The 26,836-nt window shown below is 47.5% G+C and overlaps 1 protein-coding gene across 10 annotated transcripts in view; it reads right to left on the bottom strand.

Annotated features, from left to right (window-relative positions):
* VASH2 (vasohibin 2) overlaps nt 1-9,365 on the bottom strand; it is a 67,186-nt gene extending 57,821 nt beyond the window's left edge. For 6 of the 10 annotated variants that reach the window (XM_039530421.1, XM_039530424.1, XM_039530423.1 and 3 more), the window contains exons 1-2: nt 9,248-9,364; nt 8,107-8,555 (exon numbers count right to left, since the gene is read on the bottom strand). In XM_039530421.1, coding sequence (XP_039386355.1) covers nt 8,107-8,382 — 276 coding nt within the window. In that variant the 5' untranslated portion in view covers nt 8,383-8,555; nt 9,248-9,364. Of the gene's footprint in view, nt 1-958; nt 1,098-8,106; nt 8,556-8,804; nt 8,931-9,247 lie in introns of those variants that run through there. The other 4 variants (XM_039530429.1, XM_039530420.1, XM_039530426.1 and 1 more) reach the window with 4 other exon arrangements.
* Between the last annotated feature and the right edge of the window lie 17,471 nt (nt 9,366-26,836).

The raw sequence follows: 26,836 nt of genomic DNA, 5'->3' as shown, positions 1-26,836 counted from the left end.
TGTATTAAAGCCCACATAGAGAGGAGGGATTGTCTTGAGGCTAGTACTTTTCACAGGACCAGGTTTCAAGCAATATGGGTTCTATTGCTAGCCCCGCCACAGGCTTCCTACATGACCTTGTGCAAGTCACTTAATGCCTCTGCACCTCAGTCTTGGCTGCGTAATACTTACTGACTCTGTGCCCTCTCTCTGTATGTACTCCCATTATTACTCAGCAGAGTGGAGCCATCAGAGAGACTGCTGGGAGGCTTCATTCATTAGCCTTTGCAAGGCATTTTGAGAGCCAAGGCTAGCTGGCACTATAGCAAAAGTACTAGCTAAAGGACCAGTACAATTTACTAGGCACGGATAATAAACTGAAGATGGGGGCAGGGTGGGAACGGGGATAATCCTGAAGATGCTGGCATTTCCAAACCCACAGCTCAATCAGTGTTTTAGGGAGACATCTTCATTTCCAGAGAATCCAGTGTTGGGAGGGAATGGGAGAAAAATCAGCCTTGTGTTTCTGTAATTTACATCTGTCCCACTAACAGCAACCCAACAGACAAACTTAGAAGCTGCTTACTGCTCTACACTAAGAGGTAGTGAGTCTAATGCTAAGATGATTAGTTCAGTCAAATGCAACTTTCTGGAAACTTTCTCATTGCCCATCACTGGGAATTAAAATGATTCAGAATCCAAATTGAACTCATCAAATTCATGCAAGTAGCTACGTGAATAGAAATCATGTTCAGCTTTTAGTTACTGCAAGTAACTAAAGATTCACTTTCTAGAAGGAAGGTGCAAGCTAGTGGACTCTCTTACCAGCTTGAGCAAGATCAATGCTACACCAGTGACTACTTTAGGCCCCGGCCTCCAGGCAAAAGTTATTGGTTAACCAGACACTTAGGCAAAATATCAAAATAAATAAGTTCTTTGGCCCCACACAGGCTACAGCTCCCAGAGACTTTTCTCTCACCTCTCTCAGCCAGTGCCCTGACCCAGGAACTCCTATAGGAGCCTTTCTATACCCTACAATTCTCTCCTTCCCCAGCCCATTTACCTAGGACCCATCCAAGAGCTAGGTCTCCATTTCCTATTCCTTGTAGTTCACCAGCCCAACTGAACATTTGTGGGCCTCTATAAGGACCAGGTGCTCTTCAGGCAATCACTTGTCCCCTGGCATCAGCTGGGAGGCAGCTAACTAGTCACAGGTGGGACTGGGCCCATTTCCCCTTAAAGGTGCCAGTCACCCAGTGCCAGGAAGTCTCCTGATGCACCATAGTGAAAGGAGAATGGTAATTCTTCTCCCACTGATCAGGAATTAGTAGCCTGACCTTTCAGGAAAAGAACACATGAAACTATCAGCTGTCTAGTTTGACAGGTATCAAGTGTTATCTCTACACTATTATGGGGCGCTCATGTACATAACATGGAATAGGGATTCAACTCTGAAGATACTGAAATACAGTGAGAAAAAGGAAATCACCACCAGTGCTCCCCAGCATTCAGCTATATCAGGTGGCCTTCAGGGTGCTGGTATACTTGAAATGTTTCTGCTCGTTCACCAGTTGCTTCATCAATCACCACAGACATTCCAAGTGTAAGTCATATGATGCAGCAAACCCTTTGGGACTGGAAAGCAAGGGGAGAGAATCAAGTCCAGTATGTGCTTTGCTATCTTCTAATAGCAACTAGAGATGCTGAGCAACAGCTAAGTCCTCAATGGAACTCTGACGTTTCAGTCCTTTCTACCTGAGGAGAAATCTACAGGTACAAGGCGGCCTACACACCTTATCTAGCCCTCTATACTCCAAAGGGGAAAAGTGTGCGTGTCTTACAGTCTATATACCACTATCGCCCACACAAACCAGATTAAAAATAAAGTGTTTCAAGTCAGCTAAAGGGTCCACAGGAGAGTCTAAATCTAAAGACAATCACCAGGAAGAGTGTTGCCAGATACACAAAGAGCAGAACCTGCTAGAAAAGACATCAGTACCTGATGCATTGTACAAGATCCCAAATCCAATCTCTTCCTAACACAAATTGACTATGGCTGAGCTGAAAGATACCACAAAACATGATGCAAAGAAAAACTCCATGAGCCTGTGAGTAGCACAGTAAAATGTCAGCAGCCAAGCAGCTATGATGTTATCGTTAGTACCATAGTTTACAATATTGCACCCCTAAGCAGGAGTAGATCATATTCCAGGACAAGACCTGGTCCATGCTATTATATTAACAGAGGAAAGGAAAATTAAAGAAATAAGCATCAGGAACTACACTAGGTACCCAACTGTTGCTGACTGTGATTGTCAGCTCCCCCCGCCATCCCCTCTCAGTCTGCATTGGTTTAGAAAGCTTGAGCCATTGGTTTAGAAAGCTTGAGCCATTTCCATGCCATTAATGAAAACATGACAAGTACTTCATTCCACCAGGTGCAGATGGACCCCTCATCCTAGCTATTTCCTATAGGACCCAGGAACTGCAGTAGCAGCACAGACCAATGGCCCATATGCAGTAGCATTGACCTCTGTCCAGCACATGCCTGACACTTCAGAGGAAGCATGACATGCTGAAGTCAAACGTTCCCACTTCACGTGTATCTTAACTGTCATTTGAGAAACACCTCCCCAGGGAAGACTTGGCTAAGGGACACTCAGTCACTTACCTTTCCAACTTCCATATTAGTTACTTTGCTAGGCCCAACTCCACACACCCTTGCAGTAAAGCCCTCCCAGGAGCAAGGAAGAGAATTCAAGAACTCCATTTGATTCAGCCAGTTCGTCTTGTAGGGTTTCTACTCCATGCTCCTACCAGGGGAAGGACTTTACAGCCTTAAAGGGAGCAGAGTCCGGGCCTCCAAACTCCACAAGAACCTGACGCTCCACAGGGAAGGGATGTTCCAGACAAGTGGATCCTTTGGGATGGGCTGCTATGGGTTCTCCATGATGCACCTGAGTTCTACACCCTCCAAGTAGGGGAGGTGATGTGGTGATCAGGACTGCTGACTTTCTGGAGGAAATAACTCCTGTGTTTGAGCCTGAGGGGAAGAATCCTGGGGAATGACTGCTCCTGGTTGCCACAGGCAGTGCCACAGCTTTGCGGTGTTCAGACGGGGGGCTCCTGCAAGCTCAAGGGAAGGGGAAAAAAGCTGGAAACTTAGGCCCAGACCCATAAAGGAACTTAAATCCAGATTAAATCCACAAAATCCCCACTTAGCTGCTGCCTAACCCTGTAGGTGCTTAAGCTCATTCAGCACCTACATTTTTGCTGCAGAAGTTCCCTGGGTACCTGTATTTCTGCCTCTGGGCATGTGCACTTCTGCCTTGCTTTAAGCATCCTTACATCTAAGTCCCAGAGCGAGCCACAAACTGGAGAAAGATAGGCACTCCTCCTCCTATCTTGCCTGTGGGGCCCCATCCAGTAGGCATGCTCTGAGTATACCTAACGCCACACAAAATGCCTGGGGACAGGAGGAGGCAGCCTCCCTTATACTCTTTCGCCCAAAGGTTAGGTTACTTCTCTGGGATATGGGAGACCCTGGTTCAATTCCCTCTTTGCTTGATAAGGCATTTGAATAATGATCCCCCACCTCTCAAGTGAATGTCCTAACCACTCTGCTAAGGAGTGAGAATCACTGTCTCTCTGGCCACATTAATTATTCAACTTCAACAGAAGAGACAGAGGAAGCCCCACATCACCATATCCCATAGTCCAATGGTTGAAGCCCTCTCCTGAGAGGTGGGGAACCCTTGTCCAAATCCCTTCTCATCAAGTAGAACAGGAGTGGCCAACCTGTGGGTTTGGAGCCACATGCGGCTCTTCAGAGATTAATATGCAGCTCCTTGCCTAGGCGATGACTCCAAGGCTGGAGCTACAGATGATAACTTTCCAATGTGCTGTGGGGTGCTCACTGCTCAACCCCCTGCTCTGCCCCAGTTCCTTCCACCACTCCACCCCTTCCCCCAAGGCCCCTGCCCCTTTCCCCGAGCCTGCCATACCCTCACTCCTCCCCACTCCCCACAAGAGCTTCCTGCGCACTGCAAAACTGCTGATTGCGGGAGGCATGGGGAGGGAGGAGGAGGTGCAGATTGACAGGGCTGCCAGTGGGCGGGAGGCATTCGGGGTGGGAGGGGGGTAGCGGATGGGGGGCTGCTGACATATTACTGTGGCTCTTTGGCAATGTTCATTGGTAAATGTTCATTGGTTCATCGGTCAAAAAAGCAAACAGGATGTTAGGAATCATTAAAAAGGGGATAGAAAATAAGACTGAGAATATATTATTGCCCTTATATAAATCCATGGTAAGCCCACATCTTGAATACTGCGTACAGATGTGGTCTCCTCACCTCAAAAAAGATATTCTAGCACTAGAAAAGGTTCAGAAAAGGGCAACTAAAATGATTAGGGGTTTAGAGAGGGTCCCATACGAGGAAAGATTAAAGAGGCTAGGACTCTTCAGCTTGGAAAAAAGAAGACTAAGGGGGGATATAATAGAGGTATATAAAATCATGAGTGATGTTGAGAAAGTGGATAAGGAAAAGTTATTTACTTATTCCCATAATACAAGAACTAGGGGTCACCAAATGAAATTAATAGGCAGCAGGTTTAAAACAAATAAAAGGAAGTTCTTCTTCACGCAGCACACAGTCAACTTGTGGAACTCCTTACCTGAGGACGTTGTGAAGGCTAGGACTATAACAATGTTTAAAAGGGGACTGGATAAATTCATGGTGGCTAAGTCCATAAATGGCTATTAGCCAGGATGGGTAAGAATGGTGTCCCTAGCCTCTGTTCGTCAGAGGATGGAGATGGATGGCAGGAGAGAGATCACTTGATCATTGCCTGTTAGGTTCACTCCCTCTGGGGCACCTGGCATTGGCCACTGTCGGTAGACAGATACTGGGCTAGATGGACCTTTGGTCTGACCTGGTACGGCCGTTCTTATGTTCTAAATTCTGGCTCCTTCTCAGGCCCGGTTTGGCCATCCCTGAAGTAGAAGGTGGAACTGAACGGATGTCTCCCACATCCTCGTGGAATACCCTAACTACTGGGCTAAAAGTTATAGAAGAAGTCATGATCATCCTCATCCTCCTCCCCATCCTAATGGTCCGTTGTGTGGCACTAGGCAAGTGCCTAACTCATTCTTGTAAGAAATGGCTTAGGCACCTAAGCCATCTGACTCCAGGAGAGGAGTTCCCAGTTGTGAACCACAAGCAGAGATGGGCACATCCCCGCAGCCCAGACTTAGGTGCTGAACTCTGCCAGAAGGGTGAGGCTTAGCTCTCCCCACCTTCTTGGTATCTCCCATTGGCTAGCTCAGGCATCTCCCCACCTAGCATTTTGGCTTTTATAGGGAGCCTAGGCACCAAACTCAGGCTTTGTGGATCCCAAAGTTGTTCCAGGGATTTTCTAGGTGCCTAAAAGTTAGGCATTGCAGTGCCTAAGTCCCTTTATGGATCTGGGCCAAGTCTCTTCTCCTCCTTCCATGTGCTTGCCCTCTTCTGTGTCACAGAGCAGAGGGAAGCACAGGTCTCCTAGTTACTAACCTAGGCAAAGAACAGGGACATAACTAGCCATTTGAAGTTCATACACATACTACATTTATTAAACCATTCCCCCCTGCCCACCCCAATAGTCTTTCCCAGCAGTTTTTACTCCTGATCTACACTAGTGTATGTGGGAAGAGAATAAAAGCCATAATCTCGGAGGGTGGACAGATCATTAAATACAGTCTGATTACTAATGCAGCAGCAGAGAGACAAGCAGAGTGTGATGAAGAGCCAAACAAACCTGCTAGTCTCAGTAGGAAATGTTGCCAGCAGAAATGTTAAACTGTACACCATGGCTTACGTGCCCTATGTCCACCTACCCCCAGGTCAGTCTTTCATTAAACTAACATGTTAATGCAAAAGCTACATGCAAAGTATCTATTCCTCACCAAGGGTTTTTCAGCCTTGCATTCATAACTCAGTACAGATGTAAGGGGCCGGGGGAGAGAGATGGGCTCCAGCTGTGAAGTCCAGTCCCTGACCTAAACTTTCCCAAAGTCTCATATACACACATTCTAGGTGAAATCCTGGCCCCACTGAAGTCTGTGGGAAATTTGCTGTTGAACACAATGGGTCCAGGATTTCACCCTCTTTATAAAGAGAATGTCAAGGTTGTGTAATTATTAGTATTCCTGTTTATTACTGTGGTGCTTAGGAACCAACCAAGAACTGTTCTAGGCACTGCACAGAGTGCGTGGCAGCCCCTGCCCTGACGAGCTTACATTCTAAACAGAGAAGGCAGACACAGGGTAAACGACAGGGATAGAACATAAATAATGGACTCAAAGGCCGGGAAAGCCCATAGCAAGGTTGTAAAGCCAAGGTTTCAGATTGCTTTGGCTGAGGCAGGACTCCTTAAGAGCTCTTCCTCATTCAATCTGGACATGGTCACTATGCAGCTGAGTGAATGGTACATTTGTGCACCGCGCAGCTGCTGTTCCATCTGAACGTTGCTTTTGAAGTGTTAGTGGTGTTCAGAGTGTACTGTCCATACGTGCAGGGCGGTTTTCATGCTCTCCTAACTGCCAAATCAAAACCAATGTTCACCGAAACACTCCAAGGCACTTCTCAGTGAGGGCTGTTAACCTGCTAACTTTCAATTTAGGTTTGGTCTGGACTGCTAAAAAAAGTGTGTTTTTACCATGGATTAACTAGAGAGTGCACTAGCTACAACCCTAGTGGAGATAAGGCATTTTAGTTTTACTGCAAGGTCAACCACAGGTGGAGGGTATAGCACGAACCTTGCCTACTAGCTACCTCGTGGTAAACTCTACAGTGCACTCAGCCTGGATGTGAGGACCTAAACAGAGGTCCACGTCTAAATCTTGCGGATTCTTTCAGCAGAATATCAGCAAAATAAGGCCTTTCTTGTCCTTTCACACAGCAAAACTCTCATCCAAGCTCTTGTTATCTTGCATCTTGATTACTACACCATCCTTTCCCCTGGCCTCCACAAATGCAATTTTGCCCCACTCAGATCCATTCAGAGCATTGCTGCAAAGATCATTTCCCTAGCCTATCGCTTTGGTCACATTACCCATCTGTTGGCATTCCTCCATTCGCTCCCTCTTGTCTATCACATCAAATATAAGCGACTTGTCTTCCCTTTCAAAATCTTTCACGACCTATCCCCACCCTACCTATTATCCGTCATTCAGAATTGTAAGGTTGCCTCCCACTTCCACCCGAGCCATGATGCGAGTCACCATTGTCCTCTTGTTAAATTTTCAAACAAACACCTTTGTGCTTTCTCCCATTTCCCCCCAGGTATACTGTCAGGCCCACAGGCTTCAGGAGCTGGTGTTCCTTCCAGCTGAGTTTTCACCAAGTTAACCCTTAGAGGTTCCCATTTAAACTCCACACTGGGTAGGCACTCCCTGTACACATCTGCAAAGCCACCTCATTATCCACCTTCAAATCCTTCCTCAAAGCTTGCTTTTGCTGTGATGCCTACAAAAAAAAACTTGACAAGTTAGGCTGCTGATGTGCAGAGACCACAGTCTATCATACTGACCATCATCATCGGTTTCCTTGGGTACAGACAAACTGATGGGGGATTACATCTGTTGTCTCTTGTCTTACAATCTAAATATAAATTCTTTGAGGAAGGGACCATCTTTTTGATCTGTGTATGTACCTCACCTGGCAAAATGAGGTCCATGCCTGAGGCTCCTAGGTGCTGAAGCAATACAAATAATAGAATATGGTGCTTTATCTCTATTAGGATTTTACACTGAGATAACTAACATGCAATAGTTACCTCACTGTTAAAAAAATATCTTTGCAGCAGTGAAGACTTGCATTGCCATCGCAGCATTAGAATTGTATATAATTGCAAATATATACATATATTGGCAGAGACCAAGCCTAGAAACCCATAGGTGATGTTTTCAAGAAATTATTCGTGGTGCAAAACAGTGCTTAGAATGGAAACACTTAGGCAACCTTAACTATAGCTGTTATTTGCACACAAGCTATCACATACACACACGTTTCATGAGACAGAGAAAAGCAACTGCTGTACTAAGTTTCTTGAGATCTCAGGATTCTGCCAAGTCCTAAAGCCACTTACTTTAGCCAGGTATGCAGCATTCCTTATTGTCTCCACCATCTCTCTGCCTGCAGGGTGCACCTTTGCCACATGCACCCACATCCTCTCCCAGGTCTGCCCATCGATAGGGAAGCCACTTTTATTGACGAGGAAAAGCACCCCTCCATCTTTGTCTTCTTCTTCCGAGCCCCCGTTGTTGGCAGTGCTGACAGGCCGTGCATGAGTGCTTCTTGACCGGCCCCCTTTGGCTCCCTTGGGATGGGGGCAGTGGTGGGCATTGGAAGTAGAGCCTGTCATGATGGGTTTGAATTGCGAGAGCAGTCCAAGCAGGAAGTATGCATACAGTTCAATGCCACAATAAGGAAGCCATATCCATCTCTCACTTTCTGCCACAGCAATCAGGCAGAGTGGTTATTAGCTAAAATTAGCCAGCGTGAGTGCTGCTGGGTTTATTCTCTTGTGGGCTGAATCTAAAACCAGCAGAGGGTGAGAAGGAGAGGAAAAGAGAAAGCATGTTAACAGAAGAAGAGGAGCAGAGTTTATGTAAAGCATTCAGCTTACTGCATCACCTAGGGCTGGCACACAAGACGATAACAACATGGCTAGATCCCTTTCTGTATCAACTAAGACTGACAGACAAAAGGACAATAGCAATCTGAAGAGACACCTCTCTGTAAAACTCTCGAGGGCGTCACACAAGAGTGACAATAGCAATCTACCTAGATCCCGCTCCTGGGGGTTCCCAAAGGGGGCTGACAAGTGACCTGGACCTGGCTAGATCCCTCTGCTTATCACATTTAGGGCTGTCACATTAAGAGACGATAGCACTCTGGCTAGATTCCTGTCTGCATCACCCTGTTCAGTCTGACACAATGCTGGAGTCCAAAATGTAAACGTAACACAATTCCCCTCGAACTAAAGCCCTCTCCTCTTTCCTCAGAGGTGGGTGATTCTGTGAGAGCCAGCAGCAGAGAGCCAGACTGCAGCACTAATAGCATTATCTTAGGCTCAGCTCGAGAAGGGTCCGTTCGCCAGCGATCCCCAGCAGCAGCAGAGGGCTGGGCTGGGAGTGGGTGGGTGCCTGCCTGCTTCCCCAGCTACTGCCGGCCATTCTTTAACAGACATTCCACCCCTGCCATCAATCCGCCCCCCGCCCCCATACCTGGTCGCAGCGGGATTCATTGCACCATGGACTCTCCGGGCGCCTGGGGCTGCGGCGGCTGCCTCTTTCGCCTTATTCCCTGTTCCATGATTGTTACTCTCTGACACGTCACCATGTTACCCGGCAGCCGCCGACGTTCCGAGCGCCCCCATTGGCTGCCGCAACAAAGAGGGGCGGCCCCAGGGGCTGGAAAGCCACGCGCGGAAGCTTTGCCGAGTTCTGGTTGGCTGTGATCGTGCCAGGGGGCAGGGCCAGCAGGAGAAATCGGATCACTTAGAGCTGGAGCTGTCTGGAGCTCCGAGTGGTTCGATGCGTTTAAATCATAAACCGGAGCGATACATCTGTTAGACATTTGTACGTAGATGAAGATTAATTTTCTAGCACCAACAGTATTCTATGTCGGAACGTTTATTTAACATACTGTACTAATTATTCTAAATTAAGGTAGGTTATTTATTTCTCTGGTACCCACAGGCTGCAAGACACTTCACAGCTACGATCCCTGTCCCAAAGAGTTGACTATCTAAAACCTTAGTCCTGTAATCAAATCCACATTTGCATCTATACAGCTGCAGTTACAGAACCATGGTCTAAAGCGGGGGGGGGGGGGGGTCTCAAACTTCATTGCACTCTGACCCCCTTCTGACAACAAAAAATACTACATGACCCCGGGAAGGGGAACTGAAGCCTGAGCCCAACTGCCCTGGGCAGGGAGGCCAAAATCAAAGCCAAAGGGCTTCAGCCCCAGACAGCAGAGCTGCAACCTAAGCCCCACTGCCCAGGGCTGAAGCCCTCAGGCTTTGGCTTCAGCCTCAGGCAGTGGGGCTTGGGCTTTGATCCTGGGCCCCAGCAAGTCTAAACCAGCCCTGGTGACCCCATTAAAATGGGGTTGCAACCCACTTTGGGGTCCTGACCCACAGTTTGAGAACCACTGGTCTAATGTAAAGTGCCACCCTGCCCACCACTTTTACTCTCTTTCCCCTACCTCAGTGGGTTGTAACAAGTGATGCTATCATTCCAGTCATACACATCACACCAGGATTCCCAATTTCACTTTCCCAGGGAGAATTTCCAACTCCTCTTCTTTGTTGCCCAGATGCCAGTGCCAAGAGCAGTGTTGCTTCCCTTCACGAGTGATATCTTGCAGGGCATATACACTGCAGCACAGCATTCCCCTGCGTCCACACCTGTTACTGCAGGATAAGTTATCTGTAAGCCAGGGAGAGACTCCATCTCACGTGTCCCTTTCTTCCTACCAGTGGAAGGTGCTGGGGAGAAAGAGAACGTGTCCCCAAGGCTGAGGCAGAATGGGATTGCTGGCATTGCAGCATGCTCTCCGGGAACCCTCAAGCCTTCCCTATCAGCTCTGCAGCATCAGAACAGCAGAGCCTGGATTGGAGAAAGGGAAAGGCCTGTTTTCCACAGAATCCTTCCATCAGGCTTGTAGCATTTAGAACAGAAATCCCTGTGGAAGTTAATGTTGCTCTAAAAAGAGCTGCCAAGGGGCGTGCAGCTTCTTGACAACACAATGCAAAGTGATCTGTTTGCAGAGATGCATAAAGCCCTGCACTGATTTCGCTGAGAGGATTCCCGCAAGCAGTTGGGGGCAGGACCTTATTCCTTACCTCTCGTGACAGGGGTGTGAGAGTTTGTAGAGAGCCAGAGGCAGCTTTCTAGAGGGTTAAATCAGAAATTCCCTATGGAACCTAGGGGCTGCAGCCTATGGCAGGAAGGAGCCAGGTGGTTGTTGGAGTGACTCCAGGAGGAATGCTATGGGATAGCTCTCTGATCACCCCTTCACTCTGCTTCTTCCCACACCCACCTTTGGGGTAATTCCATCACCTCCTCCTTAGTGCGTGTGGGCTGGGAACCAGATACGGCAGTAGAGAGGTTGCTCACTCAGCCCATGCACAGGAGGATCCATTGCGGCTCAAGTCCTCCTGCTTGTCACAGCCCAGAGGAATGCATGACACTGAGCCTGGACCCTGTGACTGCATTAGTCACCAACAGGTGAGTGTGGCAGGAGAGGACACATAACATGTCTACAAACAGCTTCTTCTGGACTGCTGAGGTGGCGGGAGAGAGGCCAGATTCCATCTGGCTCCTAAGGACTCTGAGGAAGCTCTGGGATCTGGAGAGAGGTCTCTGGAGCCTCAGGATGTGCAGGTTTGGAGACATGTGGCTCCTACCTAGTCCAAAGTAACCTGCCGTGCTCCCCGACAAAAGCCATATTAAACAGGCAACAGTGCAAGTGACCCCCATGCCTCTCTATTTCCTTGGCCACATGTACCATGTCCTTTTTCTGGTGGCTAGTCCAGAAAAAGAGGACAAGAGCTCACTAGTGCTACCACCTCAGGGATTTATTGGGTTGAGATCAGCTGGTAGAAGCATGGAATAGCAAAAGAATCTGAGACTTCAAGCCCCTAGAGTGACCTCTTACCTTTATAGACCTGCCCTTTCATCATACACGGCTATTTTAAAGTGTACTGTGATTGTAAAGAGACCCATTTTCAGCTCTTCACCACACAGGACAAAGCCCGCAGTATTCATCATTAACTATTCATTTCTACTCTCCTGGCTCCCAAACTGCTTTTCCTCCCTACTGCCGCCAGCCACCTTCAAGTTCTCCCTCTTCTCTCCCCGCTCTGCTCACTTGATTGCAGCAGCTCAGTGGATGGTCCAGCTTTGTTTCTTCACTTCCATTCTTCTTCTCTTCTGTGGATGGCTGCATTTGCCATTGAGCAGCCCAGCGAGAGGGCTGTGATGCCATGCCTGGCCGCCAAGGGGAGGCAGAATGCCTAGAACCAAGCTCCAAATCCTGGGGCGAGAACGCTATCTCTGTCTAGTGGTCCCAGGAGACAGCCACTGCAGGAGACCCAGCTACCCCCACTCCCTGAGCTGTGTCATGCCCTGGCAAAGTGTCCTTACCTCCCCCACCCTGGCTGTGTTCCTGTAGCCCAGAAGCCTGCTGTCCCGGTGCCAGTCCCAGCACCACAGGTCTTCGCCTCATGGATGGTCAGCCCTGGGAAAGATACACACACACACACATTTCTCAGTCTGGTTGCAGTACTTGTGTCCTTCCAATCCCATTGGTGGCTGCACAGTGGGCAGAGTCCTCCCTGCGTGCCTGGCCCAACAGAATTACAGGGCGTGGTGTAGAACAGAGACAGAGACACACAGAGACTCATCCTCCAGCCGGGGTCAGTCTGAGAGAAATTGGCTGGGGTCCCAGTCTCACTCTTCTATCAGGTGCCATTTCCTAGCTGGGTTCCTTACCCCTCTGGTGCAGCAGCAGCTGGTAGAGCCGGTAAACCCCCTCCCTGGCCTGCTGGCTGAGGTCCTTGGCTGGGTCACTGATGAACAGAGCCAGCTGTGCCACATGGTGTCCCATCCTGGGGAATTCTGCTGAGTTCTAATGGAAGGGAGGGGGAGAGAGGACTCCATCAGCATTTTCCTGCCAACTCCCAGTCCCCCCCGGGCCAGGTCTCTCCTTCTCCTCAGCCCCTCTGCAGGAGATGCTAGAGGACAGGACCTAGAGCTAGACCCTTAATTTTCCCTGCCCCCAAGGGAGCCTGGAGCACAGGGATGTGGGCAGGACCCTCCATGAGGACTTGCTTCCCCAGCAGGATCCCCCCACCTGCCTCCCGCTCCTCCGATTCCTGCCCACTAGTGACCAATCTCAGAATTTCTCCCATCTCTTCTCCCCAATCTTCACTCCCACAATCCCTGCCCTCAGCTGCCCCTCCAGCACCAGCCATCCCCGATCCATTGGCCCGGGGAGACCCCTGCCCCCTCCCATGTCTCTGTCCTTCCTCCAGCTGCTGGGCTCACTCACCACCATCCTCTCCACCACAGCTGCCTTGCAGCACTGCGGCTCCAATGTGTCCTGCCTTCTCTGCTGTGCAACGAGACACGCGGGGTGGATGGCGTGCAGGAAGATGAGCTGCTGGGCCTCATCCTGCACCCACCAGGAGTGGGGTTAGGGGAGAGAAAGCCAATTAGCCAGGGACCTCCCTGCCCCACCCACACCAGCTGCAGGACTCAGGGCAGAATGGGGGATAGTGGGGACCTGCCCATTGTCCAAATCACTCACAACTCCTGCACAAGCAGGATCAGGAACTGGGACAGTGCCTGTGAGGGGAGTAGACCTTGGCTGGTGTGTGACAAACACCCCCATCTTGGGAGTCCCAGATCATGGAAGAGAAAGGTCCCCATTAGGGCTGGTGGATCATCAGAGACAAGAGTATCTGCAGGAGGTCAGGGTGCTGGGAAAGGGCTGGACAATCTCAGTTCCAGCACAGCTGGGGACTGTTTGTACCTTTTCTCGGCTCTGGAGCTGCTCTTGGATGTTCTTGAGAGCAGTCTCCTCTGTGGCCATGTCCATCCATTCCTCCTCCTCGTCCTCTGAGTCCCTGGGGGTCCCTGCACCAGGAAGAGAAGGGGACAGGGTGACGCCTGCTGCCACTCGGGGGAATGCCAGGCAATGTGCCCCCTTCCCACCTCTGGGACCCAGGGCAGATCGGGCCCCACACTCCCCTTCTCAGTGATGCCTTCAGCCCAACGTTCTCTCTAATTTTTGACAGGCTGTGTGTGCCAAAAACATTCTTCTGTGCAAATTTTTGAAGCAGAGTTCTAATTTGTGTGCCATGAGGCAAATGTGCCCAAGCGAGTAAAATGCTTATACATTTAAAAAGTTTTAATTTGCAATTTGTGATAATAATAGTTTTACACCATGTTATTTTATAAATGTCATTTTTAAATACTTAGAAAAAGGAAATGTAACCATTCTTCATGAAGCAGAAGTTAGTTTTAAGCATTACACTTCATGATCTTTTTTATAGACAGTCACGAGCATATATCAAGCACATATTAATCATGATCATTATGAGTCCATAGGCTTCTGCCCGTTGGTGTCCACTTTCACATTTCATTCTATACACATGTCGGAAAAGATTTTGTCATATAATAAAGACAATTTAATAAGTATGCCATTATGTCAATTTATATGGGTTTTCAGATAGAGACATCATAAGTAAAAAAAAGAAAAACAAGAGTTTGTGTTTTAAATTTAAAATTTTCCTAAAAATATCAATAAATGATTTTCAGCCAAAAATAAGATATGTAATTACAAATGCATTTTAATTTCCTTGTTGGTCAAAATGTCAAAGACTGCTAAACTAACCTTACTGTTTTTCCTGCAATCTTTTTCATTTGCCCATTCAATATAAACTCTGTCCAGATCTATCAGTCCTCCATCCAGTGGTACCTCTTAATACACATCAGCATGTCCAAAGGATCTACTTGTAAACGATTCTGTAGTTTGTTTTTGAGAGTGTTCATTAAGCTAAAGCCACACTCACAGTTTGCACTTGATGCTAGGAATGTTCCTCCAATATCCATCAACTTTGCAAGATCCCGAAACTGTTTGTTCTGGTGAGCAAATGTCACCATACTCAGGAAACTTAAAACCAATTGGCTTTTGATTCTTTCGGCCACTGCAAACTTGAAGTCATTGTACTGACTGACTATAACAATCTCTTCAGCAAGAAAGTCTTTGTATATTGAACATAGGGATTTGACCTGATGAATTCCAAAATTGAAGTCACACTTAACTATTGCTGCACAATCAAAAGCGGACCACTCCTGGACTTCATTGTCTGGAAACCTGTCTGCCAAATGTGCACACAAGATGTTTATGAAAGTTATTATGGAACTGGTATCAATTTCATTATTTTCTTGAGAGCTCTTATCTAAGAAAGCCTTAACTTTGTCACTCCATAAGACTGAATCTCCAAGGTACTGTCTTCTGATCTTGTTCAGTTTACCTTGGGCAAGGTGAAATGCTTCAAGAGGTGTAGGGCCCTGTTTCTGGAGCAGCGTGGATAGTGAAGCCAGCGCCGACAAAACATCATTCAAAACTTCTAATGTTATTCGGTATTCCATGGTACTCAGCTTTTTGTGGCAGTATTTAGAAGCTGGATCAGTATCTTTGTCTTGCTCAAAATATTCCAGAAGAGGATTATAGCTGTGAATAATTGCTCAAAGTGCAAAGTGCTCAGATAACTAGCATGCTTCACTGAGTGGCCTGAAAGCCACTGACTCACATTTAGAAGCATCCGCTATTTCCTGAAATTTGCATTTTCTCCTGGATGCCCGACAGAACACCATGTAGACAGTTCTCATTAAGGTTTCGATGTCTCTTGTCAGCTTGACCTCTTTCCATGCATCGGAAATCCCCAAGCCTTCCCGGTGTGCAATGCAATGTTGCTTGACTAAGTGTGGAATATCACATTTCAGCTGAGCCGCCATGCCATTGAGTTTGCCCAGCATCACGGAGGCACCATCAGATGTGAATATCATCATTTTCATTAGATCAAGTTGGTGTTTTTTATAAAACTCTTTGATTGCAGGCACTATTGAAACAGCATCACATTCTTGCAATCGTAATGGTCCACCAGACTAAGTTTTATAATCTGCAGAATTTATGGATCTATATTTAAAGTAGAGTATCAAGTATCTGTTAATGGATATATCGGCTTTCATCAACAGCCAGAGTATGAAACATTGCCGATGCTATTTCATGCATGAGGTCATTTTGGACAATGCAGTTGATAATTTCAATAAATTCAAAAGCATAATTTTTACTTCTCCTGCTCGCTAGTATGCACACATACTTTTCCATATGGTCATTAATATCCTGAACAGAAAGCATTGAGCTGTTCATTTTAATAGCCAACAATACATTGTCAATAAGTACCTTGATTTCTTCTGGGTTTGAGCGCTTGCATTCAAGATTAATTTGCCTCCTCTGCTTTTCAGCTGGACTTTCAAGAGTCATGCTAAGCAATCCGCTCTTTACGGAAGGGTTTTTGTTTCTAAGTCTTGTTACACCATCTATATGAGACTCACTTGACAGATGACGCTTTAAGAAATCCAACTTCCATATATTGTTCCACATTCTTCCCATTGAAAATTCTCCCGAAGCTCTGGCATCTCGACAGTATACACAAACCACTCCGTTGTCCTCATCATATGTGAATATTTCACAAAGTTTAACAAGCATTACACTATGTGACCGGTGTAACCATCTCTATAGTCTCATCCAGCCATCCAGATTTAAATGAAGTCGCTGTTCTTTTATGCTTTAGACCTCTAGACAGTGACATTTTGGGATTGATTTTTTTACCAGATTGGTTTATTTAAAATTAACACTTTTATTATATGGCTACTATTTCAATGCGCTTAACAGCGTGACTCAACAAAAGGGCAAACGGGAGATCATTCAGATCAGGATACTGGAAGTTTGTGCATAGCAAAAAAAGTGGCAAAAAAAGTGGAAAAATGGTAAAACATCACTAGTAAATGTATGAAGTCCAATGCCTTTGAAATATTTCAGTCATGAAAACAACACTTACCTTTGTTCATTTCTGGGAAATCTTTGCAGTTCCTTAGCAACTACGGCCAGGCATTTTGACTTATTTGCACATACTTGAATTTGTACACAGCCAAATGAACAGACTACAAGGAGATGTGTGGGTCCTGACCATCCCGACATGATCAACTTTCCACGTTCGAAATGCTGGCAGGGAGGGGTACAAATGATTCATTGCCCTCCTTTCCCTTCCCCCCCCCCCCTTGCCAGCTAGTAGAATCTGGCTGTGTTGATAGATGTCAGGTGACCAATGTCAAAAGTTGCCCGTAAATGATATTTTGGCCTGGCTCTGATGTAGTATTTCATTTTTTGTGCGCGCGGTGTTTTGCCATGTGTGCGGGATTTAGGATCTGTATGTACGCGCACATGCGCACAGCTTAGAGGGAACAGTGTTCAGCCCCCAACTCCTTAGGAGCCCACAGCAAAGAGACCCCCCCACACTGTCCTGGACTCCCTAGGAGGTGCCTGCCCCCACCCCCCAACTGGAGGATCAAGGACCAAAGTGGCAGCATCTAGTGTCAGTGGGGTTCCCGTGGCTCAGGCCAGACACCTGGGCTGGGGACCCGCCCCCATAGCACTGGTCGAGGGCCTGGCCTCAGGGTGTTCACAGCCCCCTCCTCACCCTTCCCTGAGCCCAGCCTGGCTCCTCACCTGGAACAAAGCAGCAGCGCCCATCGGCCTCGCTGCTGCCCAAGTCCCGGGTGCTGCTGCTGTCCCATGGGGAGCAGGACGAGCTGCTGGTGCTGCAACAGGCATCCTCCACCTCCTGCCCTGCAGAGGCTGGAAGGTCCTCAGTGACCGGGCAGGGCGATGCCTCCTGCTGGGAATCAGGGCTGGGCTCCTGGGGTCAGTGCTTCCCACACAACAAGTCCCAGAGCCACCCGGCCTGGCTCCCCTCCTGGGCTGGGTCCTGCCTGCCTAGCCGCATCCTGGGCCAGCTCCATTTTGGCCTGGCTGATGCCTCTCCTACCTTGGCGCCTGCGCCAGGAGCGGGTTTCCTCTGCTGGAAGGCTGGGCACTTCCACCTCCTGGCCTGCCTGGGAGCTGGAGGGGCCACTCTGCTCCTGGGGAAGATGGCAGCTGCTTCCCTCAGGCTCTGGAGCCACCTGCAGAGCCTTCTTCCTGAACATCCTCAGGAGCCTGCTCATCCTGGAACCAACCGGGGAGCAGGCGTGATTCTGGGGTCAAGGCAGCCTCTCACTAACCAGCCTTTTTGGTCCCTCCCCATCCCTACCCCAGCCAGAGCAGCTCCTCCTCCCCTCACAGGGGTGCAGGGAGTGTGAGGGGAGGAGGAGCTGGCAGGAGTTCATTGCATGATCTGCTCCCAACATTCCCCCTCGTCATGCCTGGTGCTGCAATACCCGGGGAGTCTCCTCCTTTTCGAGCACTAGGGTCAGTCACAAAGACCATCGGTTACTTTGGACAAGCAGCTTCCTCCTGCCGTCTCAGGCCACACTCCCCACAAGGCTAGAGAAGGAACAGAACCCAGGAGTTCAGACTTCTCCTGGGAAACCATTCCCCACATCAAAGTCCCGAGGCATAGCAAGCCCAGGGCCCCCTTGTTTCCCATTGATTTCCATGCTCAGCAGCTCACAGGGTCTGGCCCAGCTTAGAGACTCTCAGCCTCGGGAACAGTCTCCCACAAGGGAAGGGCTGGGAGCCCCATTGCTGGGACCTTTCCAAACACACTGCAGATGGCTCTGGAGAAGCCCCTCCCCGGTCTGAGAGCAAGGGGCTCCTTGGGGAGGGTTGCAAATCCAATCTCCTTTGGGAGAGATTCTCTCCCCCTCTTTCTGCCTCTCAGACAGACAGGGAACCCTAATGCCACTCACTTGCTCTAGGTGATGTTGCGATGGGTGGCGGATGTTCAGGGTCACCAGCTGTCCCTCGCCCTCCTCCTCACCCTCCAAGCCCAATGCAGGCTGGAGAGGGTGGTGACCTGAGGAGTTACTCTGCCCAGCCAGCAGGCAGGGTGATGACACTGGGCGATCGACTGGCTGTGAAAACAAGAGTCTGTCTTATTGTCAAGGGATGGAGAAACTCAGCCAGCAGCAGAGGGTGCAGAACACTGCCCTAGTGTGGGGGTGACAGCGCCTCCCAGATCCTGACATCCCGGCACTTTACACACCTTCCTGGAGCCTCCCAACCCCCCTGGGCTTTAGGGACTGCGACCCCAACCCTGCTGATGAGAGGGGAGGGGAAGCTACTGGCTCAGGGTCACACCAAGTGTCAGAGCTATGGCTGGGACCCAGAAGTCCTTGTTTCCATGCCCCTTCACTGACCACTGTTGCTCACTCCCTCCCACAGCTGGCAATTACAATGAGGTCCTCATGTCCGGTCCCCCTGCCTTTGAGAGGGCGTGTGCTCTGCTGTAGTGACTGGACCAGGGGATTGGGAGTCAGGACTCCTGGGTTCCATTGCTGGTTTTCCTATTGACCTGTGGGACTTTGGGCAAGTTGCTCCCTCCTCTATGGCTCTGTCCCCAGCAGTCAAATGGGGATTTCATACTTTCCCACTATTTGGAAAGTGCTGTGAGAATCCCCAGCAAAAGCTGCTCTGGCAGTGCTAAGCAGCATCTGACCATTAAATGTCAGAATGCACTACCCAGGAGGAGGAGTGTTTGGCTCTGGGGTTTCACTTCAGACCAGTCTATAGAGAGGGGCCCAGCCATAGAGTTTGGCTCAAGAAGACCAATTCTCCAATTTGTAAAGGGCGTTTTGAATTCCAATCCTGTGCTCCGAAGTGCTTGGTGTCATCTGCAGATTTTAGAAGCATTCTCTCCACTCCATTTTCCAAATCATTAATGAAAATATTGAATAGTACCGGACCCTGGACTGATCACTGCCGGACCCCCTAGGTACACCCTCTCAGTTGGACAGCCAAACACGGAGAAGGACTCCTGGAGTGTGAGCTTTCAACCAGCTGTGCACCCACATCATACTACTTGCACCTAGGCCACATTTCCATAGTTTGTTTGTGAGAATGTCCTATGGGACCGTGTCAAAAGCCTTATTAACACCAAGATAGATCACATCTACTGTTCCCCCCCCCACACACACACACTAGGCCCGTAACCCTGTCAAAGAAGGAAATAGGATTGGTCTGGAATGATTGTTGAATAATGTGTTCCAGTATCTTTCCAGTTATGGAAATGAGGCTGGCTAGTCTGTAAGTCCCAGCGTTCTCTTTTTTCCCCTTTTAAAGATAGGTCCTGTCTTGTTAATGGATGGGAAGATGTTCTTTTTCGGGGATCTCAGAGAAGAACTGGGACACAGCACCTGGTTTGTTAAGGCCACAAAAATGGAGACAGGAACCTCTTCTCTCCTCCTGCCAAAGAACCCCAGGTACCTAAAAGAGTGGGACTCCCATCCCTGAAAGGGCTTTAAAAAAGACAATGGTTAAAATTTGGCCCCGACCATTTCTTGTTTCCACAGACTAGACATTTTAGCAAAGTTTAGAATTCCTTGGTGCTAAACACCGTGAAACTCCCCTTTCTCCTTCACAAAGGGCTTTAACGCCCCTTGTCTCATCCAGGCTCATGGCTGCCCAGAGTTTGAGAATTGTCCCTGTTCCCATTGGACAGATGGGGAGCCTAAGGTACAGAGAAGGGAAGTTACCTACCCAAGGGCCTACACAACAAGACGGTGGCAGAGACAGAAAGAGAAGCCACCAATCCTGACTCCTGTTCTAAGAGACAACAAACCTCCCAGAGGCAGGGATAGAGCCCTGGGCATTTTTCACCAGATTTGGGAAATTTTTAGAGCTAGGTTGGGAAAAGTTGGTATCACGATATAGAAGCACTGGCAGTGCTAATGTCCTGCCGCTGGACAGACACTTTGGAGGTTTGAGCTACTCCCTGTGGATCACCCCACTCAATGAGTGTTCATTCTAGGAAGCCAGCTGGCTAGACAGTAAAACATCAGATGCTGCTCCCAATGCTACACTCAGTTTTTCAGAAATTAGTAGACTTTATGGACAGAAGAGACCATTAGAGAATCTAAGCTGACCACCTGCATATCACAGGCCTCCTATGTACCACAATACCTAATTTTTGGGCAAACACATTCCAGAAAGGCATCTAGTCTTCATTAAATTACATCAAGAAATGGAGAATTCACCACTTTTCTTGGTAGCTTGTTCCTGTGGTGAATCATCCTCGCTGTTGAATATTTGTGCCTTATATCTAATATGAATTTGTCTCTTTTCACCTTCCAGCTATTGGGTCCTGTTATGCCTTTCTCTGCTAGATTAAAGAGCTCTTTAATAGCAAATATTTTCTCTCCATTAAAGCACTTCAACACTTCAATTAAGTCACCTTTCAATCTTCCTTTGATAAGCTAAATAGGTTGAGCTCTTTCAATAGCTCACTAGAAGGCATTTTTCTCCAGCCCTCAGAACATTTGGTGGCTCTTTGCTGCCCCAGCTCTAATTTCTCAACATCTTTCTCAACATCTTTGAGAACATCAAAACCAGATGCCGTATTCCAATATCAGTCTCACTGATGCTGTGTCACCTCCCTATCCTACTCACGGCCCTGATTCTACGTCTAAGGATGGTTTTAGCCCTGTTCACCACAGCATCACACTGGGAGCTCATGCTGAGTGGCTTCTCCACTATGGCCCCTAAATCCTTTTCAGAGTCACTGCTTTCCTGGATACACTGCCCCATTCTGGAGGTGTGGCTGGCATGCCTCGTTGCTAGGTGTAGGACCTTGCATTTGGCTCTGGTCAAACTTGTTTTCTTTGAATGGGTCCAGCTTGCCGAATGAGCCAGATTGCTCTGTATCACTGCCCTCTCCTCATCAGTAATTACCACTCTGCCACTATTTTGTCACCTACCAATCTTATCAGCAGTGATTGTATGTTTTCTCCCAATTCATTGATAAACATTATTTTTAAAAAATTGTCCTTGAGAGCTTGTTCAGACCCTTAGTACCCAATACCTGCTCCCCACAGCACAGTGAGAAAAGGCCATCCAGCCCTGCTGGTACACAGGAGATAAGCACAGAACAAACACACTTTTAGGAGCTGTGTTGTCCATAGGCTCTGAAAAACATGTGGAGGTCATCAGCTTACAAATGCACTGCAGACCTGTAGTGTAGACAGGTCCCAACTGTGTCTCAGTTTCCCACCCTGTAAAATGGGGAGAACAAACAAAACTTTGATTAGCTCTATTTGATAGTTGGGAAAATGGAGGCACCCAGGGGTGAAGAGACTTGCTCATGGTCCCAAAGCCAGGAATAGAAAATGGCAGGTCTTCTGATAGCCAGTCCTGGGATCTAGCCCCAGTTATGCTGGCCTTGCTGCTCTAAGTTTAGTCACAGCCTCCATGTCTTTTCCTCCATGTTGCTTAACCCCACGTCACTGCAGAAGAAAGATTTTCTGTTAACCAGCAGGCTCTAATGCATGTGGATGTCATTCCAAAAGACATGCTCTGGCTCAGTCACATGTTATGGTTGTCCGAAGGAACCACTTGGTGACATTCTAGGGCCTGAGTTATACAGGAGGTGCGACTAAATGCACATAATGGTTCTTTCTGACCTTAACATCTATCAATCTATAAATGTTATGCTGCCAGGAAGATAACTCTGGGCCTATTTTCTCTCATTCACTTTCAGTTGGAATAATTTAAATCCAGGCCAAAGGATTTCCTTTTCCATTGTGTCTTCAGCACCTTTGAGAGCAAACAGTTACTGTTAGTCCACAGGTTTCCAGTTTCAACCTGTCCCAGGGTGAGATAGCCAGGAAAGGGGTTGGAGCTCAACTGCACCTAGCCCAGGTTATGCAGCTCCCTAGGGAATAAGTGTGGGGGTAAGCTGATTAGATAGCAAGTGTCAAAAATCAGGATGGGAGGTGGGGGGTAATAGGTGCCTATGTGAGAAAAAGACCCCAAAATTGGGACTGTCCCTATAAAATCGGGACATCTGGTCACCCTATGTGGGGTGTCACGCAGAGGTGATGGTAAGCCGGTCCGGTCCGGTCCGGCGTACCGGCAAGAACCAGTAGGCCGTGCTGGACCGCACTGGCTTCCACAGCGGGGATTGAAAGGGCTCTGGGCTGCCCACGGCTGCGGGCAGCCCAGAGCCCTTTGAATCCCGGCTGCGGCTCCGGCGGCCGGGCAGGGGCCAGGATTTAAAGGGCTCAAAGCTCCAGCCCAGAGCCCTTTGAATCCTGGCCACGGCTCCGGCGGCCAGGCAGGGGCCAGGATTTAAAGGGCTCAGGGTTCCCCTCAGCAGCAGGAGCTCTGGGCCCTTTAAATCTCTGCCCCAGCCCCGCAAAGCTCGGGGTTCCCCCCGGCAGCCAGAGCCCTGGGCCCTTTAATTTGCCTCTGAGCCCCAGGGGGCTCCCAGCCACCTCTTCAGCTGGGAGCCTCGGGTTGATTTAAAGGCCCTGGGTCTCCCAGCCACAGCTGGTGCCCCAGGGCCTTTAAATCTTGAGAGGCCACGCCTCTTCCAGGAGAGGCCATGCCTCTTCCGGATGAGGCCATGCCCCCTCAGGACTCCAGCAGTACCCCTAAGTTCTGTAAGTTACTTTCACCCCTGGGGTCACGTGACAAGAAGCAGCATGTGACTAGGACCCAGGCCTGCTGAGAGATATAAAGGCAGACAGTGCTCAGCCAGGAGAGAGACCCCAAGGGGAGCAGGTATGGGAAGGACTTGGATAGTCCTTTAAAGATCAGGGACAAGCCGGGAAGGGGCCAGGCTGAGCCCTTAGGACAAGGCCCTAGGAGGAAAAGACAGGGCAGTTTAGGTGATGAGACAGATAGTCCAGTTGGTTTAGGCTCCCAGGGCTAGACACCCACAGGTGAAGGTGATTGTCAGGTGATATGTCCTTCTTCCCCCACGGTAGATTTGATAGTGAAGAAGACTGATGCCATAAGGGGGAAGTGAGTTAACCCCAAGGTCACCCAGTAAGTTTATATCACAAATGCATACTCAGAAGGATCCCATAGAAACATGGATTTTCCAGTCTCTTCTTTCTAGGAGTCCCCAGGGCTAAGGTAAAACCCTGCTGCACCTCCCCATTCTGCTCACCTCCAAGATGTGCTGGAATTTGTCTGTGCTGGGGGGGTGCTGTCGACAGGATCTAGAGCCCCATGTTCTCTGGGCAGGCCTTGCTCAGAGCCTGCCAGCGGAGGGAGACCATGGGTCAGGATTATGGAACTGGGGCTACACCTGCCAGGATGACAGCTGGCTCTGCAATCCTTGTCCAGTACATTCATCAGGGAACCGGAGAGTTCAAGGCTGGCCAGAAAGTGTGCAGTATATGGCATAAACCAGTATGCGTTCTGCCACCTCACTGGTTTTGGAGACAAGGGTACGTCTCTTGGAGGGAGGGGTTAGAGGATCTTTCTCAGAGACACACAACTGTCAATAGTTGGGAACAGAAACCCCATCTATAATCATTAGAGACAAGACTCTCTGCAGGGGTTCAGGGTGCTGGGAAGGGGCAGGACAATCTTGGTTCCAGCACACCTGGGGAACATTTGTACCTTTTCTCAGCCTAAGGAGTCACTAAAGGAGTTGTTACAGCATATTCATTTTGTTTCTTAAAAAGTAAACCCATAAAATAAAGCATTATAATAATTTAACCCAAAGAGGTCGGCAGAGTATCATCTTTGGAATGTAATTTTTACCAATTTCCAAAATTTATGAAAAATATTATATGGCAGATGACAGGAATAGCAAAGCTTGTGTCATATGTTAGATCTTTAAATGAAGTAAAACTAGTGGACAGATCCTCAGTTGCTGTGCAACCATATTGTATTGCACTGCTGATTCATTCAGAGTACAGAGCTAATGTAACCAGCCCCAGAAGGACCACCTCAGTACAATAGTGATGTAGATCCATTGTAGAGCATGTGGCATGGCTAGATGAAAGGTATAGAGCCAGAACTTCCATTCTGTGCTGATCCCTACTTGTCAGTTTGGCTCCTTGGGATCCCACCAGCTAGTATAACTTAAAATGACCCTTGGGCTGTCCAGCTTACACCTAGACAGAACCAGCTTAAAGCAGCCCAGAACTGGGGAATGCAAAGGTGAGCTTTATGCAGCCTTTCCATACTTCACTCTGATTTGCATTGTGTGCTCCTCAGCTGTATCCATGGATCTTGCCTGATAATTTAGTGAAAAAGTCTTTAATAAGCAAGTCAACACAGTAACAATTTATCTCTACTCTTGTAGTTTGAGAAGCTTGGATGCTCATTCAAACTTAATGGCCTTTGGGGATGTCTTTGTGTGACCACACTAGTGAACATGATATAGGCATTAAGGGATCAACCCAACAAAGCCTACAAAATATTGCTCCTTGAACTGAAGAGCTGAATTTATAAAACCAGAATTATATGAAGGCTTGGCAGAATTGGAGTTCTATTTTTTATCATGTCAACAGCTAATACTGGTGTTTATTCTTAAAAATGTCTTCTGATTTTGATTTTAAATTTTCACAGTTGTGCAAAGTTCTGTGCTTTAAGCTTGTTTTCAATTTTTATTGATTTAAATTTTAATAGTTGAGGGAAATTAGGAGGGGGTGCTAGACAAAAGGCAGAGCCAAACAATAATTATTTAATAAAAGTAGACATTGAGATTGAAAAAGCTAAAGCTTTATAACCATTAAAACACGAATGGTTTTAAATATTGATATGCATGTCAAAATATACAAAGTAAATATCCATAAATCAAACTCTAATAAGTTTTCAAGTTCTCTATCTGTAAATTTTTATTATTATTAATGGAAATATTGTTTCGTGTGTGTGGTAAAATAGTTGTTTAGTGACTTTTACCAATAAAAACATAATCCTTTCAAGCCTACCTATATGCTTGTATTGATGGTACATTACAAAACTGTATTTCTACCCCCTTTACAATATCTGCACTAGAGAAAAAATAGCTGGAATCAAATTATGAAGTCAGTCTTGTATCTATGGATATGTCACTATATAGAGAGTAATTAATATTGATTCACTGGCTTCGCAGATTCCTAAATACTGCATGTTCATTACCAAACACATGTATATTTAATTCTGATGTATCCACTTATGTTTGCATTGAGCCATATAGGATCCCTATTTGACAGGTAAATATTTTATGTTGTATTTTACTTTTATTCACTATGAATTAATAAAAAGATTGTATAAATGACTATGTTTCCTTTGCATATTAATATTATATAATTCTGATGTGAAATTTATGCTTCTAATGAGACGACATTTATTATTGGAGGAATTGCAAATTATGTATTGTAATCATTATGTATTGTATCAGGGTAGAGTCTTGAAAATGCATTTAACAAGATCAGGTTAAACAGGAGTTACATATTGGAGTCCCACTTTCAGACCAATAGAGTCATCTAGTGGGCACGTTCTAGAACTGCAGTTGCCACAGATTACAACAACTGATTTTCTTAAGATAGGCTCTCTATTCTGTTTCCTGGTTTTAAAGTCCAACAGTTAGATGATTAATTGATACTGTATTTACAGTGGGTTGGATTTTCAGAAGTTTCTGTGTGGCTTACGAGAGCAAAAGTCCAATTGACTCTAAGTAGCTTGTTAATTGTTAATTTTCAGATGTCCCAAGGTCGATATAAAAATCCCACGCATCTTGAGGCATCTTTAAAAGGCTGGTACATTTCTGTGGAGATCCAATTTCTCTATGTGCATTGCACCTTCCAAACCATTTTTGGGCGCTATTATCTTATTGGCCAGGCCCCTGGGCCAAAAACATTTTGTGTACGTTGTGTGAGAACATGAAGCACTCATTGACTTAAGATTTGCTGGAAGCATCATCGCTGTCTTCTGTTGGAATATCTGTATAGGTTTGTAAGCAATAATATTGATGAGAGTGGCTTCTTCTCAAGTCTTATCCTTCCTCCTCCCAGCTATGCCCCGAACACTATGATACCCAACTATGTGGAGGTCATGTATAAGGACTTCTTCTGGAACAGTGAAAGATAATGCCACTGAGATTCAAGCAAAAGAGAGTCCTGTGGCACCTTTAAGACTAACAGATGTATTGGAGCATAAGCTTTTGTGGGTGAATACCTACTTCGTCAGATGCATGTAATGGAAATTTCCAGAGGCAGGTATACATATGCAGGCAAGAATCAGTCTGGAGATAACGAGGTTAGTTCAATCAGGGAGGGTGAGGTCCTTTGCTAGCA

This window comes from Mauremys reevesii, linkage group 3 (genome assembly GCF_016161935.1).
Source record: "Mauremys reevesii isolate NIE-2019 linkage group 3, ASM1616193v1, whole genome shotgun sequence".
In the NCBI taxonomy this organism is placed as follows: Eukaryota; Metazoa; Chordata; order Testudines; family Geoemydidae; genus Mauremys; species Mauremys reevesii.
Note: the sequence above shows the minus strand (reverse complement) of the source record. Positions and strands in the feature narration are given on the sequence as shown.